General features: G+C 35.7%; 3 protein-coding genes across 7 annotated transcripts; 2 read left to right on the forward strand and 1 right to left on the reverse strand.

The window, feature by feature from the left end:
• Positions 1-2,221: 2,221 nt before the first annotated feature.
• LOC9300299 (RING-H2 finger protein ATL20) lies at positions 2,222-4,698 on the forward strand. The gene is made up of 2 exons (XM_021016104.1): positions 2,222-3,039; positions 4,080-4,698. Exons 1-2 carry the CDS (start codon positions 2,331-2,333, stop codon positions 4,523-4,525), a joined length of 1,155 nt encoding a protein of 384 aa, XP_020871763.1. The 5' UTR covers positions 2,222-2,330; the 3' UTR covers positions 4,526-4,698.
• Positions 4,699-7,196: 2,498 nt separating this feature from the next.
• On the forward strand, positions 7,197-10,511 carry LOC9300300 (spermine synthase). 4 transcript variants are annotated; one of them, XM_021026758.1, is made up of 12 exons: positions 7,500-7,602; positions 7,746-7,817; positions 8,055-8,282; positions 8,373-8,420; positions 8,604-8,680; positions 8,818-8,940; positions 9,260-9,364; positions 9,452-9,524; positions 9,609-9,680; positions 9,802-9,994; positions 10,078-10,207; positions 10,300-10,511. In XM_021026758.1, exons 1-12 carry the CDS (start codon positions 7,590-7,592, stop codon positions 10,366-10,368), a joined length of 1,203 nt encoding a protein of 400 aa, XP_020882417.1. In that variant the 5' UTR covers positions 7,500-7,589; the 3' UTR covers positions 10,369-10,511. The 4 variants fall into 4 exon arrangements, with proteins under 4 accessions (XP_020882433.1, XP_020882424.1, XP_020882417.1 ...); XM_021026774.1 differs by lacking the exons at positions 7,500-7,602; positions 7,746-7,817 and adding an exon at positions 7,197-7,443 and having other exon boundaries at positions 8,062-8,282; XM_021026765.1 differs by lacking the exons at positions 7,500-7,602; positions 7,746-7,817 and adding an exon at positions 7,198-7,443.
• On the reverse strand, positions 10,469-13,840 carry LOC9300301 (cyclic nucleotide-gated ion channel 1). Of its 2 annotated transcripts, none has more exons than XM_002865908.2 (8): positions 13,485-13,840; positions 13,208-13,339; positions 12,548-13,118; positions 12,252-12,464; positions 11,874-12,160; positions 11,673-11,784; positions 11,361-11,597; positions 10,469-11,271 (listed from the first exon to the last, which is right to left on the reverse strand). In XM_002865908.2, exons 2-8 carry the CDS (start codon positions 13,234-13,236, stop codon positions 10,570-10,572), a joined length of 2,151 nt encoding a protein of 716 aa, XP_002865954.1. In that variant the 5' UTR covers positions 13,237-13,339; positions 13,485-13,840; the 3' UTR covers positions 10,469-10,569. The 2 variants fall into 2 exon arrangements, with proteins under 2 accessions (XP_002865954.1, XP_020882416.1); XM_021026757.1 differs by having other exon boundaries at positions 13,490-13,613.
• Between the last annotated feature and the right edge of the window lie 1,104 nt (positions 13,841-14,944).

Here is a 14,944-nt window from a genome sequence, read left to right on the forward strand (position 1 = left end):
CTATATTGGACAGTACTGATACACCACATTATCCAACTAATCCATTTTTCACAAAACCCCAGTTTGGTTAAAACTTTTTCAACGAAAATCCATTCCACTCTATCATAAGCCTTACTCATGTCAGTTTTAATTGCCATGAATTTTCCTTTACATGATGGGTTAGTTCGTAACCCATGGAACATCTCTTGTGCAATAAGAATGTTATCCGAAATTAACCGTCCTTCTACAAAAGCTGATTGTGTTTCCGAGATCAGTTTTGGTAGTACTGTCTTTAGTCTTTGGCAAATAATCTTTGATATAATCTTGTAACCAACATTGCAGAGACTAATAGGTCGTAGTTCCGTCATCCGAGTCGGTCTTTCCGTTTTTGGAATAAGACAAATATTTGTCGTATTTAACCGTTTGTCAAAATTCCCATCCTCTAAAAAAGAATTAACCAAACATAAAAGATCTACTTTAATGGTAGCCCATGCTTTCTGAAAAAACAAAGCCGTCATACCATCTGGCCCCGGTGCCTTCTCCGGGTGCATCATAAAAAGTGCTGCTCTCACTTCACCCTCTGTTGCCGGGGCTATTAAAAAATCATTATTCTGATCCGTGACTTCTCTATTTTTTTTTTTTTGATAATAGAATTTGATTATCTTCGTTTTTATTTTTAAAATTTCTGAAGCTTAGCTAGAAGAAGCGTTAGGAATACAATTTTTTTAGAATGTGAAGATACGATAATAAGACGAATAGTGAATTTGACGTGTACCATATGACGACATTTTGTGTTGCATGAGCCATGTGTTTTGTATAGAAATATCAAATATGACAAGTTATAAACATTAAATTTTCACGAACCCTCTGGCTGCGTAAGAATAAGAAGATTAAGACTATATGAGCTTAGTCCAGGCCTAAACTAAATTTTAAGGCCCAATCGTTTGTTCTTAATTACGAAAGAACAGTGTGCGATTCGCAAGTATTTATGTTACTTGCACATTCCGGCAGACAAACGAAGAAGCTATGTTGTCACCAAATCCTACAAAATGATGACAATACCCGATTTGGTGAAGCCAGTTTGTTTTTTCAATTAAGGTTCTATTATTAATGTTCTAGATGCGTCGTTTTTACGAGTTTTGCTTGTTCTATATGAGTACATTAAAAATTAATTATGAAAATGTTTTATATTAGGAAAAAAAAATCTATAAATTGCGTTTGAAACAATCGTTGATAAAAGGGAATGCAAGATTGCATTCATATATATATTATAAACATTTTGACTTGTCTCAAATTCTGCAGACGACGAGAGATATCTTCAAAGATAGATTAAAGATTTTTACTCAGCCTTGGCTTATTTCAACTTTTCGCCTAAATAAGGTTGTAGAAACTCAATTTTCTCGGGGAGAGATCCTCAGATTACACAGTATTACCGAAAGCTAAAAACCATGAAAAATCTGTTTGCACTGCATTATTCATATCTCAAAACTGCAAACCCACAAATTGTTCTGAAGACAAAAAAAAACGCTAATGTTGATTGGTCTTTCTTTTGATGCAGTAGAAAGGCTTGTGGAAGGAGAAGAGGTCCAATGTCTTTATCGAACTCATTTATTAAGAGTAAACGTTTCATAAATTAATCTGTAATTTGACTTTTCGTTTAATGTGAATACTTTTCTTAGTATGATTCAATCGTAGTTGTATAAAATACAATATTCTAGTCGCAGTATCTATTATGATCTGACCACTAGAAAGTCTTTAGAATTTTGGTCATAGTCATACACTCTTACTTGTTTGGAAATAGTTGACTTTTGTTATCCCTGATCTACTTAATCTTCTTTCTCCGACTTCTTTTTTCAACCAAAAAAATATATATATAATTATTCAAATAATCAAATATATATAAACTAAATCATAACAATAATATAGCACAGCGAGCTAAACAATTAATCAACTTTAGTTTGTAAGTATTTTCTTTCTAGAACTCAATTTCTCACTTCTTTAAGCCAACATTCTTTTCTAATCCCAAAACTTTTGGATTTTACATTAATTCTCTTTAAATTTCGATTTTTTTTTTTATTTTTTTTTTAAATCACTAAAGTGAATCTTATTTTTGTGATTCTCCTCCTTCTCTTTCTTTTACAGAGATACTCGAAATCGTTTTTAACTTTTTATATGTCACGAACATTCTACCCATCGTTTACGTAATAGATAGAACATAAAAATAGACAGTAAAATACTTTTAAAATAAATAATATAATTAAAATGATTACGTACACTTTCGGACCAACCCAATTACAAAAAGGGTTTGGTCACTGCTTTAGTTTCCAACACCAAACCAAAAAAAAAAAAAAATGGATTTAACAAAAATAATATCATTCTCTCTATTATTCCTCTCTCTCCTAATCCCGACGACGACGACTTCCACCATTACATGCACTAACGCCGTTTGTCGCCGTGACGGCCCTATCATCCGTTTTCCATTCCGTCTAAAACACCAACAATCCCCTTCTTGCGGTTACGACAAAGGCTTCGACTTAACGTGCGATATTAACGCCGTTAACAGAACCACCATAACGTTACCTTTTTCCGGTAACTTCACCGTCGAAGAGATCGATTACGCAGCTCAAGAGATTTGGATCAACGACCCAAATAACTGTCTTCCTCAACGGATCTTAGAGCTAAACCTCAACACGACGCCGTTTACCGGCGTTTACATGCGTCAGTTCACGTTCTTTAACTGTCCTACGTCAGAGTATCTCCGTTTTAGGCCGTTGAATCCGATAACGTGTTTGAGTGATAAAAACAGCACGGTGTTTGCGACTCCTTCGCCTAGAGTGATAAACTACTTGTCGTCTCAATCATGCCGGTTAATGAAAACCGTTTATGTTCCGGTTCGGTGGCCGTTTTATGAGCAGATCGTGTCGTCTTCGGATTTGAGTGATAACCTCTGGCTCACTTGGAGGGTTCCGAGATGTAGTAGGTGTGAGATTAAAGGTGGTAAATGTGGGGTTAAGAGTAATTCTTCTAGTGAAATCATTTGCTCTGATGTTCATAAACCAGGTAATTATTTTTATTTGTTTTCACCTTAATTTTTTTCATTTTTTATTATCTTTTCAGTTTTTTAAAAATTTCTAGAACGTTTAAGACAAAACATATTTTTAGTAATGTGAAGATATGATCTAGACGATTAGAGTATATTAATTTGACGTAGACCATGACGAAATTTTGTTTTGAACGAGTCATGTGTGTGTATATAGATTTATAAAGGAAATTTCGTTGATTGACGAGCTATACATAACCAATTATTTTGTCCGTTGTGATTGTTTAAATATGAAAACCACATGAGACTATTCAACTAGATATATTGACTAATGAAACCAATAGGAGAAATAAAAATATTTATATGCGTATACATTTGTACACATCACACATGCATATTCATTTTGTACAATACAAATATCTAATTGAATAAAGTACATAAAAGATAAAACTACGATATACGAAAAGTAAAATGATTAAACTTTCAAAAGTCACATAAGTTACCAAAATGACTAGCTTGTGAGAATGTGAATGTGAAAGACATCATCAACTAAACGTTTCTGTTTTTTCAACCTTCTTAATTTCTTATCCTAAAAAAACTTCGTGTATTATCACACATCAAAATTCGTGTTTTATCATCAATTAACTTTTAAATAGTTAGTAAGACTTATACAATGATAAATCGGTAAAATTTTGTATATAGCTTCTCTTGTCTTTCACTTTCACTAAGAAAATATTTAAATGAGAAAAGGAAAAACACACACACACGCATTAATTGAGAAGAATGAGAAGTTGGGCGATAGATAATCAGTGAAGTCGACAAAAGGGTCGGTGCCATAATAATGAAAGCTCCAAATGCGTTGACTTATCTCCACTTTAACTTTGCCCTACTTCTCTCTTTAAGTCAACGATTTTAATTGTTACCCATTTACTAAGAGTCTTCTCTTCTACCAATTACATTTTGAGACATTATTTTTCAACCTTTATCCTTATCTTTTCATTACACATGATTTAATCATATCTTTAGTTATATTCTTCTAATCAATCCTCTTTAATTTCAGCTATTCCGAGAAGAGCTCGTTACGCAATAGCCATCGGCGCCGGAATCCCAGGAGCTTTAATCGTCTTTGGTCTTTTCTGTTTCATTTACAGCAAAATCAGTTCATGCATTAAACGACGCCGTCTCGTCCCAACCCCAGAGATCAACAACGCTCAAGCCCATTATTTACATTCTAGTGTCAACGTAATGGGCCTTGATGGGCCAACTATAGAGTCATACCCCAAAATAGTATTGGGAGAGAGCAAAAGGTTGCCCAAAGTAGATGATGCTACGTGTGCTATTTGTTTATCAGAGTACGAGGCAAAGGAGACGCTTCGGACAATTCCACCGTGTCAACATTGTTTTCATGCTGATTGTATCGACGAGTGGCTGAAGTTGAATGGGACTTGTCCGGTGTGCCGGAACTCTCCGGAGCAGATTTTTCCGCCTGAGAACTTTAATTCTTAAGCTAGTCTCTAATTTTGTGTTTTCTTTTTCGTTACATCATTTGTACTTTTGTAGTTAGTTAAATACTCCATCCGTTTTAGATTAAACGCCGTTGTTAAGATTGTTTTTTTATACATATCATATATAAGAGTTTTTAGTGTTTTTTTGGGTACAAATTTCATAACTTGTATAGAGTAGAGTTCTCACATCCAACAATAAAAAGTTAGTTTTTTATATGTACTTTTTTTTGTCCCAAAAACATGCATAACACATGTTTGAATTTGGGTGGTTATACATCAATTGCACTAGCTAGTACTCCCTCCGTTTCACAAAGAGTGTCGTTTTGTGTTTTCAATGCAGAATTTTAAATAAAATCTCAGTTTTATCCCTGTTTTTTCAACTTATTAATTAGAAAGATAAACTATTTTAGTGTATTAGTCAAATGGTAAAAAGGAAATTTAAATGTTTTTCTTAATTTGTGTGCAAAATGGTAGAATGACATTTTTTATGAAACAGAGAGAGTGCTAATTAACCAGTAAAATACATCACGATCATTTTTAAGAAGTACCACTATTGTTGTTCCCTTAAATTATAGCACCTGTAGGACGTATACAAGGGTTGGTCCAACTTAACATCAATGTGAATTCATTCGTAAAAAATATGAATTTATGTGGTATTTCATATGTTCCATAGATTTTTCTAATCAGGACGAAGTACTCAAATAAGGAGAAGATTCTCGAACGATGAAAATGACCCAATGACTTTGTTTTAAGTAAAGACACCGACATCTAGCCATTCATTATTCGTGGGACCTTCTTCATTTTTTGGTTATGAAACTTTTTTTCGATATTCAAGTAAAGCTTACGTGACGTCTTATGATGTTCGATGAAAACTCCAAATATTCGTCGACGTTTAATTCACTAAACGACGCGTGTCACATCTTTGTGTATATTATTGATTAGATAATGACTTTTCATCTACCAATTATTCCTATTGGTGAAACGTTTTAAATCCAAGGAGATAAAACTGAGATTTTGGAATTGACAAGAGAGCAATACAAGACTAAAGACTTAATTTTGTGAAGATAGTCAAATACTCAAATGCAAGTAAGGAAATCAATCGCATTCTATCTACTGTAAAGACTTGATTCATTGTAGTGTTAGACCACTCTTACATGTTAATTTTAAGGAGCCGAGTCTGGATATTAAAGATGGGTAAAAACCGATTGGATATCCGACGTCTATATATATGCTGAACTCGCAGACCTATTTTCTTAGTAAAAACAATGAGTTTAAAATAGGCGGATAGGAAAACCATCATTTAGATGAAAATGATGATGCATAATTAACGTCTAAACAATCAAAACGGATAGAAAAAGCCTTTTCACAGTTGGATCAAACTCAAATTTGGATACAAGATAGAAAATCGAGTATCCACTTTCAAATCATTCCAACCTCTTAGCAAACAAAAGAAATCATTATAACCAACAATTTTGATTTGGGTATGATCGGTCAAAAATAGACTCAAACAAGCAAATCAATACACAAGTTTCTTTATCAAGATCTCCATGAAACCAAACTTAATTAGTCATGTAGACCAATCAATCTGTAAACTAAACAACAGAAGCTTACTTAGAGCCTGTTTTTTTCATTGTCGGTAGCGACTAAAAAAAAAGCATTGGATTTTTTCTAAATATTTAATCCAGCGACCAATTACTTTGAAAGAGATGAATAACAGTGGCATCCGTGTTATTTAAAACCGTCGCCGGCAAAAGTAGCGACAGCAAAATGATGAACAGATTGTTGAGAGGTGTAGCTGGAAGTTGTCGCTGAACTGATAAAGAGAGAGAAAGACAGTGTAATTATGAGTCGCCGGGAGGTGTCGCTAGCGACAATGAAAAGAATAAGCCCTTAATTAGTCTCATGATCGGTAAGTCAATAACACTAGCTAATTTTTTGAAAGTTTGGATCCAACCCAATTTATCTCAAATTAACCAGTGGTCGATACCCTTATAGCATTCGAAGCAAAGCTTTTTTTTTAAGTGGGGAGCCACTTCCCCTACTCTCTCGGCTGTGTTTACGGAGTTTTAAAAGATTTTTCGATTCTAAACTCTATTGTTTAAACCCGTGTTCAAAAAATCGCTAGGCGCTAGTCGGGCGGTGAGGGTGTGCCTAGCGCCTAGCAAAAAAATCGGGGATTACACGGGGATTAATCGGGGATTAGTTTTAGGGCTATTTAATATTTTAAAAACATATTAATCCATTATAATTAAGTAACTTATATAATATTGTTTTTAAAATTGTATTAAACACATAAAAACAAGATTTTAATTTCAAATTTATGATTTTTATACAAATTACGAACATAAGTATGACGTTTTGAATTTTAGATGAAAAAAAAAAAAAAAAAAAAAAAGGTTGGGCTAGGCGCCGTCTAGGCGGCCGCCTAGGCGGTCCAGGCAGACAAAAAATCGGATCTCCGATTTTTCTCACCGATTTGGCCAAAATCGCCGCGGTGTTCCTCCGATCAACGCCTAGACGGCTGATTTTTAGAACATGGGTTTAAACCGTATTTTAATGTTATTATTATAAAACTAAACTATGTATTAAAAAAAAGTCGAAAAGGAAAAGTTGCATAAACATCCAAGAGGATAAATAAATAAAAATAAGAAAAAGGTTGTTTTTAGTCTGTCGTGGGGATCTTCTGAGGAAAACAAATAGAGACCTTTACACAGAGAGCTTGAGAGAAGTGAGAAACGCAACAACACCACCGAAAGAGAGAGTCCAAATTCGAAAGAGAAAGAATCAAATTCCTTCTTCTTCCTTTTTTTGTTTTTCAATTACTACTTTAATCTTCTTTCCCGCTCACTATTCTTCTTCAGATCACGTTCTGCTTCTTCCGATACGTGTCTCTTCTTCTTCTCCGCCGTTTACGACCAGGTCTCTCATTATTACATTTCTCTTGTTCTTGTTCGCGGCTAATCTTTCTTGTTCGCTCGCATTTGAGGTTTTGATTCTTCCGATGTTGATGAAACTTGATTGTTAGGGGTTTTGTATCCGGTTTGATTTTTCTCTGTTGCGTTTTGATGATTGAGAAAGGTTCGATTTTGGTATGATTCTTGGTTTTAGGAACCCTATTTTACTCTTTCTCTCTGCAATAAATTAAAAAAGACATATTTTTTCGTCTACAAAATAAAGCCATTGGTGGGTGCAATACTAAAAACTTCGTCTTTTTTTGGTAGATGAATTTCCTAAGTTATACACTTCTATAATCGGACCAACCGTTCTCTATAAAGTCTTCAACTTTCCAACTTGTAAGATTTGTTAATTAATGTTGTGAAGATTTAGCTTCGTGGGTAATTTTCTCTCTTCACCTCTTGTTGATTTGGTTCTAGGGTTAAATACTAAACCTTTATTAGTTCTATTTTGGTTTCGAGAATTTGCTGAATCTATTCAACGGTGTTAGTTTTAAGTCTTGCTACTTATTGATTCTGTGCCTTCAAGTTGTGTGTGGTGTGGATTCTCATGGTGTGTTGCTTTTGTTTGTGTAGTATACAGAGGCTGGAGCTGGGGAAGAAAAGGATTGTTTATGGAGGGAGACGTCGGAAAAGGTTTGGTATGCCCGAAGACTATGGATGGGAAGGCGAGTAATGGGAATGGTTTAGAGAAGACTGTACCTTCTTGTTGCCTTAAGGCTATGGCATGTGTTCCAGAGGATGATGCTAAGTGCCATTCTACTGTTGTTTCTGGGTGGTTCTCGGAACCTCAACCTCGCTCTGGTTAGATTTTACTGTCTTTTCTTGTAAAGCTACCCTATTTTCTTGGAACCTATCTCTTATTTTTTTGGTTTTTGTTCTTACTGGATGCAGGGAAAAGAGGCGGCAAAGCAGTCTTTTTCAACAACCCTATGTGGCCAGGTAGGGGTCACCTCTTGATAGGCTTGATTTTGTTGCTTTCCATTTTCTTACTACCTTACGTTTTGTTTTTGTATGATGTCCTGCTGGGTTTAGATGCTGAGTCTGTATGGTTAAGTTTGTGGTTTTTCAGAGTGCTTGCTCATGTGACTTATGCAGCTATGCTGGTTTATGTGTTGATTGTAGGAGAAGCACACTCACTGAAAGTTGAGAAAGTTCTGTTCAAAGACAATTCAGATTTTCAGGAGGTCCTAGTGTTCGAGGTTTGAAATAGCATCTATGGTTTTGTTCGATCGTTCTTATCACCTTCTGAATCTTTCTGCTTTAAATTGGGACTGATTTGTGCAGTTTGTTATGTTTCTTCTTTAGGATAACCTCATTTTTGTTCTTGTTTTTGCAGTCAGCCACGTACGGAAAGGTGCTTGTTCTAGATGGTATTGTACAGCTGACTGAGAAAGATGAATGTGCATATCAGGAGATGATAGCCCATCTACCTTTATGCTCTATATCTTCCCCTAAAAATGTAATTTCTCACCTTGAAAAGTTTAGGCTCTTTGGTTTCCTATATCTTGTGGCCTGTTGCAATTAATCAATCAGTCTAAAAGTATGTTCAATTTGTGATGAATGTACCTCTATTTAGAGAATATGTTGGAACACAATTTGATTGCGTTGTTGTAGCTCTCTTGTTCCTATTTGATCTCATGAGATAGCTCTTTTCGCAAATGATGAATCATTCCAGTACATTGAAATGTAGATTCAGCTCAGATCGAAATAGGGAATTGTCAAGCATACACATTTTTCTTGCGTTTTAATGCTGGACTTCGCTGTCTAAATTTTTGTAGGTTCTTGTTGTTGGTGGAGGTGATGGTGGTGTTCTTCGAGAGATTTCTCGCCATAGTTCTGTTGAGGTTATTGACATCTGTGAGATAGACAAGATGGTTATAGATGTAAGTTTATGGTTTTGTGCTTGCCATATGTACGAACAATTTTAGCTATGCTCTTTCTCAGAAAATGGGATTTATGTGGTCATGTAGGTGTCTAAGAAGTTCTTCCCCGAGTTAGCGGTTGGATTTGAGGATCCTCGTGTTCAACTTCACATTGGTGATGGTAATTGAGCATTCTTCTACTTGTTCTCTATTCAAAAAACCTATATGAAAATTTCCTTGTGTTGATATCACTTTCTGCTGGCAGCTGCTGAGTTCCTCCGTAAATCCCCTGAAGGGAAGTATGATGCCATCATTGTTGATTCTTCAGATCCTGTTGGTATGATTCGTCTGCAAAACTCTTTGGATATCTGAGTGATTCTTATTTTGAATTTCCAAATCAAAACTCGGTTCGGACTTCATCTACAAACTCTCACGTGTATCGCTCGATATAATCATAGGTCCTGCTCTAGCGCTTGTTGAGAAGCCCTTTTTCGAAACACTGGCTAGAGCGTTGAAGCCTGGGGGAATTCTTTGTAACATGGCAGAAAGTATGTGGCTCCATACTCATCTTATTGAAGATATGATCTCCATTTGCCGCCAAACATTCAAAAGTGTTCACTATGCGTGGAGCAGCGTCCCCACTTATCCAAGGTTAACTCTACTTTCCTTCTGATTACATTGTGTGATCTCACTGGAATCAGAAACCTGAGTTGAGCAAAATATCTTCATTGCAGCGGTGTGATTGGTTTCGTCTTGTGCTCTACCGAAGGACCAGCTGTTGATTTCAAGAACCCAATCAACCCAATTGAGAAACTAGAGGGTGCGATGGCCCATAAAAGAGAATTGAAGTTTTATAACTCTGATGTAAGTTTAACACAATTATGACTTCCCCATTGAATATTATATGTTCACTTAGACAAAATCTTGATTCTTGATCTTTCTTTTTATCTAAACAGATGCACAGAGCAGCGTTCGCTTTGCCCACATTCTTGCGGAGAGAAGTGGCTTCACTTCTGGCTTCTTGACTTCTGTTTGGCTCTACCTTATCCATCATGTCGAACTTTTGTAGAACTCTTGACGAGGAATAATAAATCATTGGAGGCTTTGTATCCCTAAGCTTACTCCTTTATAAAAAGACTTCTATTTATATATATTGGCTCTATAGCTTCTTGGCTTTGCATGAATCGTTTGATAAAAATCTTCATATACATATGCTAATTAATTAATTAATCATCACTGTTGAAATCTGGTTCTGCTGGTTTCTGAAGTAGCATAGGTGGCATTCGTTCTGGCATCCTCGGTTTCCTTACTGATCCGCTCCTACGTATTGTGCGCAAGATATTTGCAGCAAACCGTGATGCGTATATTGTAGCCCCGAGGCTTGGGGAACTTTCACAAGCTTCCTTAGCCAAAGCGTCCTGCAACCGATTCTCTTCTTCTTTAAGAGATTCTTCAAGTTTCTTCTTAATGTATCTTCTCCAAGCGGCTTGTATGAAGCAAGCGGCCCAAGTCCTCCATTGCTGCGAGTAGAACCTGAAAGTATGTCTTAGCTGTTTGCTGTGAAGACGTCTGAACTGGGATGCCACAAATTTGAGGTCATCAGCTTTAAGTGCGAAAGCTTCAACTTCCATCAGAGCTCGAACAGTTCTTGTTGAGATTGGGAGGTTTGAGGATGTGTGTGGGTCTAAAGCCCAGGTTAAAAGCTCCTCACCGCAGAAATCACCGGCTCCAAGATACTCGGAATTGAAAAACCCGGTTCTTCCACCATTTGTTGTGATTGTTAGAAGCTTCCCACGCATAATAAAGAGCATTTCGTCTACCGGATCTCCTTCTCTTACTATGTAGCTTTCCTCTGTATATAACACAGGTTGCAAACGGTCACAGAGCGCATCAAGAAGCTGTTCGTCCATCTTCTCAAACATTGGGACCTAGAACCGAAAGAAAACATGTTACGGTTAAGAGTGACACTGACAATAAATGAAAACCGAGTGAAGAGAGAAAATGGTTTATTTTTTACCCGCATGAGAAGGGCGAGACAGAGATGACGTTTGATGTCGCGTCTAAGATCTTTGGGAAGATTACTCAGAAGATTCTCTTCGTCAACACCTCTTGTCTCTTGCCATTTGTACTGCTCGTATCGCCGGATTCTTTTTCTTAAGTTCTCAGGGAGCAAACGGTGAGACATCCATTGTTCTGCGTCTCTTCTCTTTACTCTCATCTCCTCCAACCTTGTGGTAGTCGATTGCAGATACGTCTGCCATTTAAAAACTAGACAATAAGCAAATCAATTTTGCAAACACTATGGCACATATGACGAAATGAGACTAACCTGCATGTTCCCAATCAAGAACGAGAACAAAACCAGCCCGGCAATAGAAATGAAGACCGCAAAACAGATCTCCCAAACATATGTACTTGTTTTAAGGTTTTGACCGAGCGAACTGGATCAAGAAAAACAGAACAATGAAGAACTTTCTGCATTATAAATGGCCTAAATTTGCTGCTATTTATATATCTATAATCTCAATACCTGAGGTTTTGCAGACCCCACCAGAAACAGTAAAAGAACTTCTGAGGGAAATCTTGAGATTCCACTACACCGGACTGAAGTGCGTCAAGGAATATCCCAAAGTCGAAAAGTGTTGTGTTTGGTGTCTGAATCGGACAAGACTCATTGAGGAAAGCATTGCCTCCTGGAATTTCACGGTCACAGTACAACAAACTCGGAATGCAGCTTGAGTTTGTCTTCTCGCAAGCTTGTTTCCAACACACTGTTTCGCGTTCGATTGAGAACAAATACCAGAAAGCACCAAACACCTACACATTTACCGGTTTTGACTAAAAATATTATATATTTAAGCTCTGAACCTAAAACAGTTGGGACGGTTAGAACCAATTTGGCACTCACATGACTAGCAAGCATGTAGAGGAAGAGATTGAAAGCAGCTCCAGCCCAAGCTGTCTCAGTGAGTATGCCTGAAGTTCTTGTCACTTCCTTGTAGAGCGGATAGATTCTTATAAACCTCGGTATATATTGGAAGAAAACAATAAATTTCAACATATTCTTCGTGTTCAAAGACGGTGAGCCTCTCATATGTGGAATGACAATCAAAATCACCATCTGAGAAAACACAATTACTCACATTACTCAAAGAATCAACCTAATGGATTTGGAAATGCAAACAAAACCAATCAATGAATCACCTGTGGAAGCGGAAGAACAGCAAGAATGTCAATTATGAAATGCGAGGACAAGTAACGTTTTGCAATCTGTTGCTTGTCCTCGACAAGAACACCTCTCCCAAAAACTCGAGACGAAGGAGCGATAAAGCCAGTACGAAACTGGAAAATGATGTGAATGATGTAAAAAACATCAGTGAAAGAGCGCAAAACGCTTGCAGTTATCTCCATTTTCTTGTCAATACCAAGACATTTCTTGGTATCATCAATGATAGGCACGTAGAAGAACAAGGGGTCAAGCGAGACAGCGATGATACAAGCTAAAACAAAGATCTTGTTCCATCTCTGAAGAAAAGGTCCTTGTGGGTCAAGAATCTTGTGAGTTGAACCAATCCCTTTTGAAACAGCTTCTTTAAAAGAGTAAGACTTGTAAGATCTTTTGAAAAGTTTGATCCTTGCAGAGCTTGATTCAAAGCTTCTGTAAAACTTGTCGGAGATTGAGCTTATTGTTCTCCGGAATATTCCAGTCTGAATCTCATTTCTCCCGGTATATTCCACGTCCGAGGAAGTCTTGTCGGACTTCCAATCTTGAAACCTGATCCAAGAAAGTGAAGAACAATCGAATTAAGCTCCAAGACCTACACTTTCAATGAGACAAATCTGGAGAAAGTTTGGAACACTGACCTTACAAACTTCTCTTGTCGGAAATTCATAGTTTTGAGACTAATAAGATTCAAACAAACAGAGATTTCACCGCTTCATGAAGAACAACAACTTCGTGTTTCTTCTTCGCCAATTTCAGGGAAATTCAAAACCCTGATTCCATAAACTTCAATTCAATTCAACACTTTCGATTTCAGCAAAAACCAAACTCAAATTTCAAAACTTTCCAGTGTCAAAAACGCAATTCGACTAGAAAGGAAAAAAAAAGGAAGAAACTTTTTTAAAGTAGAAATCAAACCGAACATAGACAAGTGTGTTTGCTTCCGAGAATCCTGTAGAAACGTAGAGACTTTGGGGAAGAAGAAGAAGAACCAATAAAAGAAAAAAAGTCTGTTTAAACCCACCAAAAAAAAAAAAAAAAAAGAAGCAAATCTTTGTTTTGTTTTTCCTCGGAAAGAGCGAGAAAAGAAGAAAAACTAAAGTGACCCAGAAACAAAAGAAGAGAGGAAGATGTTAAAACGAAGAAATTGGAGAAAGAGAGAGAGAGAGAGAGAGAGTGATGAAGAAAGATTTGAAGAAGAAGATATTGAATGATGAAAGCGAAGCCTTTATCAGAATACAGAGAGGACGCAAGGAGTTTCCACGAAAGTCACAAACTTTGCTAGTATTTTTTTATTTTTTTTTGCTTACTCTGTGATTTTCTTAATTTTGTTTACACTGTTTTTGTTCATTTTTTAAGTTATTCCAAAAGACACTTGTACCTTTGCAAGTCCTTGATACTTTAAAAAGATTTTGGGACCAAATTTAACTTTTGAGTATTAGTAAGAAATCATTTTTAAATTGAGTTTTAAACTTTTAACTTAACCTTAATTTTAGTAGAAAAATATGTTTTGGATTGAGTTGTCAGTTTTTTAGTAGACGAATATGTTGGAAGATTACAGAATTCACAGGCTCACACAGCAATAATATATGTAGTTTTTAAAAATAAATTAATGATATACATATCCTGATCCTCACACATCAATAGATGTTGCACGAAATATCTTTGTCAATCATGTAATAAAAATATTCTTTGGAAAACCTCCCTTTATCAAATTTTCATTTACTATTTTAATTAAAATTACTTTTTTCATCAAGTATATTTAAAATTACTATTCTTGCCATTTAGCAAAGATTCCTATAAAAACTTTATAGCATATATATAATTATTAATATTTTCTAATTAATTCGTTTAAATTCTTTTTTTTTTTCTACTTTCCGTATATATGTTGTTTGGTTATGGTATCAAATCAACCTAAGAATTTAACCTTCGAATTTGTTGACAAAGAAAGAAATGTAATTACGGAGTTAATCAAGACATTTCCGTTTTTACTGAAATATAGTCGAAGTCATTAATTAGTATGAATGTTAGGCATGTAAAACTTCAAATGATGTATCATTTTCGTCGCAAACATAAATTCTATAACTGACTATTGGTCTCTATTTTTGTAGGTTCAATTTTTGTCCTTGTACGTCGAAGTTTCGTGTTGATAAGATACTGTCAAATTTAGTAAAACCAGGCTTTTTGTTCGTATATTTCAATGCACAGTTTCATTCCAACTTGTATCTTTTTTTAAATCGTGTACATGGCAAATCGATTTCATAGATTTGAATAAAGTTTACAGTCAGAACTTAAATTTAGTTTTATGTTAAATCACGAATGATTTAGATTATAGAAGGAGTGGACATAATTTGGGGAAAAAAAATATAAGTCTTTTT

This window comes from Arabidopsis lyrata (genome assembly GCF_000004255.2).
Source record: "Arabidopsis lyrata subsp. lyrata unplaced genomic scaffold ARALYscaffold_8, whole genome shotgun sequence".
NCBI classification, from domain to species: domain Eukaryota; kingdom Viridiplantae; phylum Streptophyta; class Magnoliopsida; order Brassicales; family Brassicaceae; genus Arabidopsis; species Arabidopsis lyrata.

Bases quoted from the DNA above. Each gene is read 5' to 3' on its own strand.
- LOC9300299 (XM_021016104.1), top strand. From the start codon at position 2,331: ATGGATTTAACAAAAATAATATCATTCTCTCTATTATTCCTCTCTCTC. The intron at 3,040-4,079 runs GTAATTATTTTT...CTTTAATTTCAG, and splicing joins CTCTGATGTTCATAAACCAG to CTATTCCGAGAAGAGCTCGT.
- LOC9300300 (XM_021026758.1), top strand. The intron at 8,681-8,817 runs GTTTGAAATAGC...TTGTTTTTGCAG, and splicing joins AGGAGGTCCTAGTGTTCGAG to TCAGCCACGTACGGAAAGGT. The intron at 10,208-10,299 runs GTAAGTTTAACA...TTATCTAAACAG, and splicing joins TGAAGTTTTATAACTCTGAT to ATGCACAGAGCAGCGTTCGC.
- LOC9300301 (XM_002865908.2), bottom strand. From the start codon at position 13,236: ATGAATTTCCGACAAGAGAAGTTTGTAAG. The intron at 11,598-11,672 runs GTTAGTCTCATT...TTTAAATGGCAG, and splicing joins TCTTGATTGGGAACATGCAG to ACGTATCTGCAATCGACTAC. The intron at 11,272-11,360 runs GTAAAAAATAAA...TTTCGGTTCTAG, and splicing joins GTCTCGCCCTTCTCATGCGG to GTCCCAATGTTTGAGAAGAT.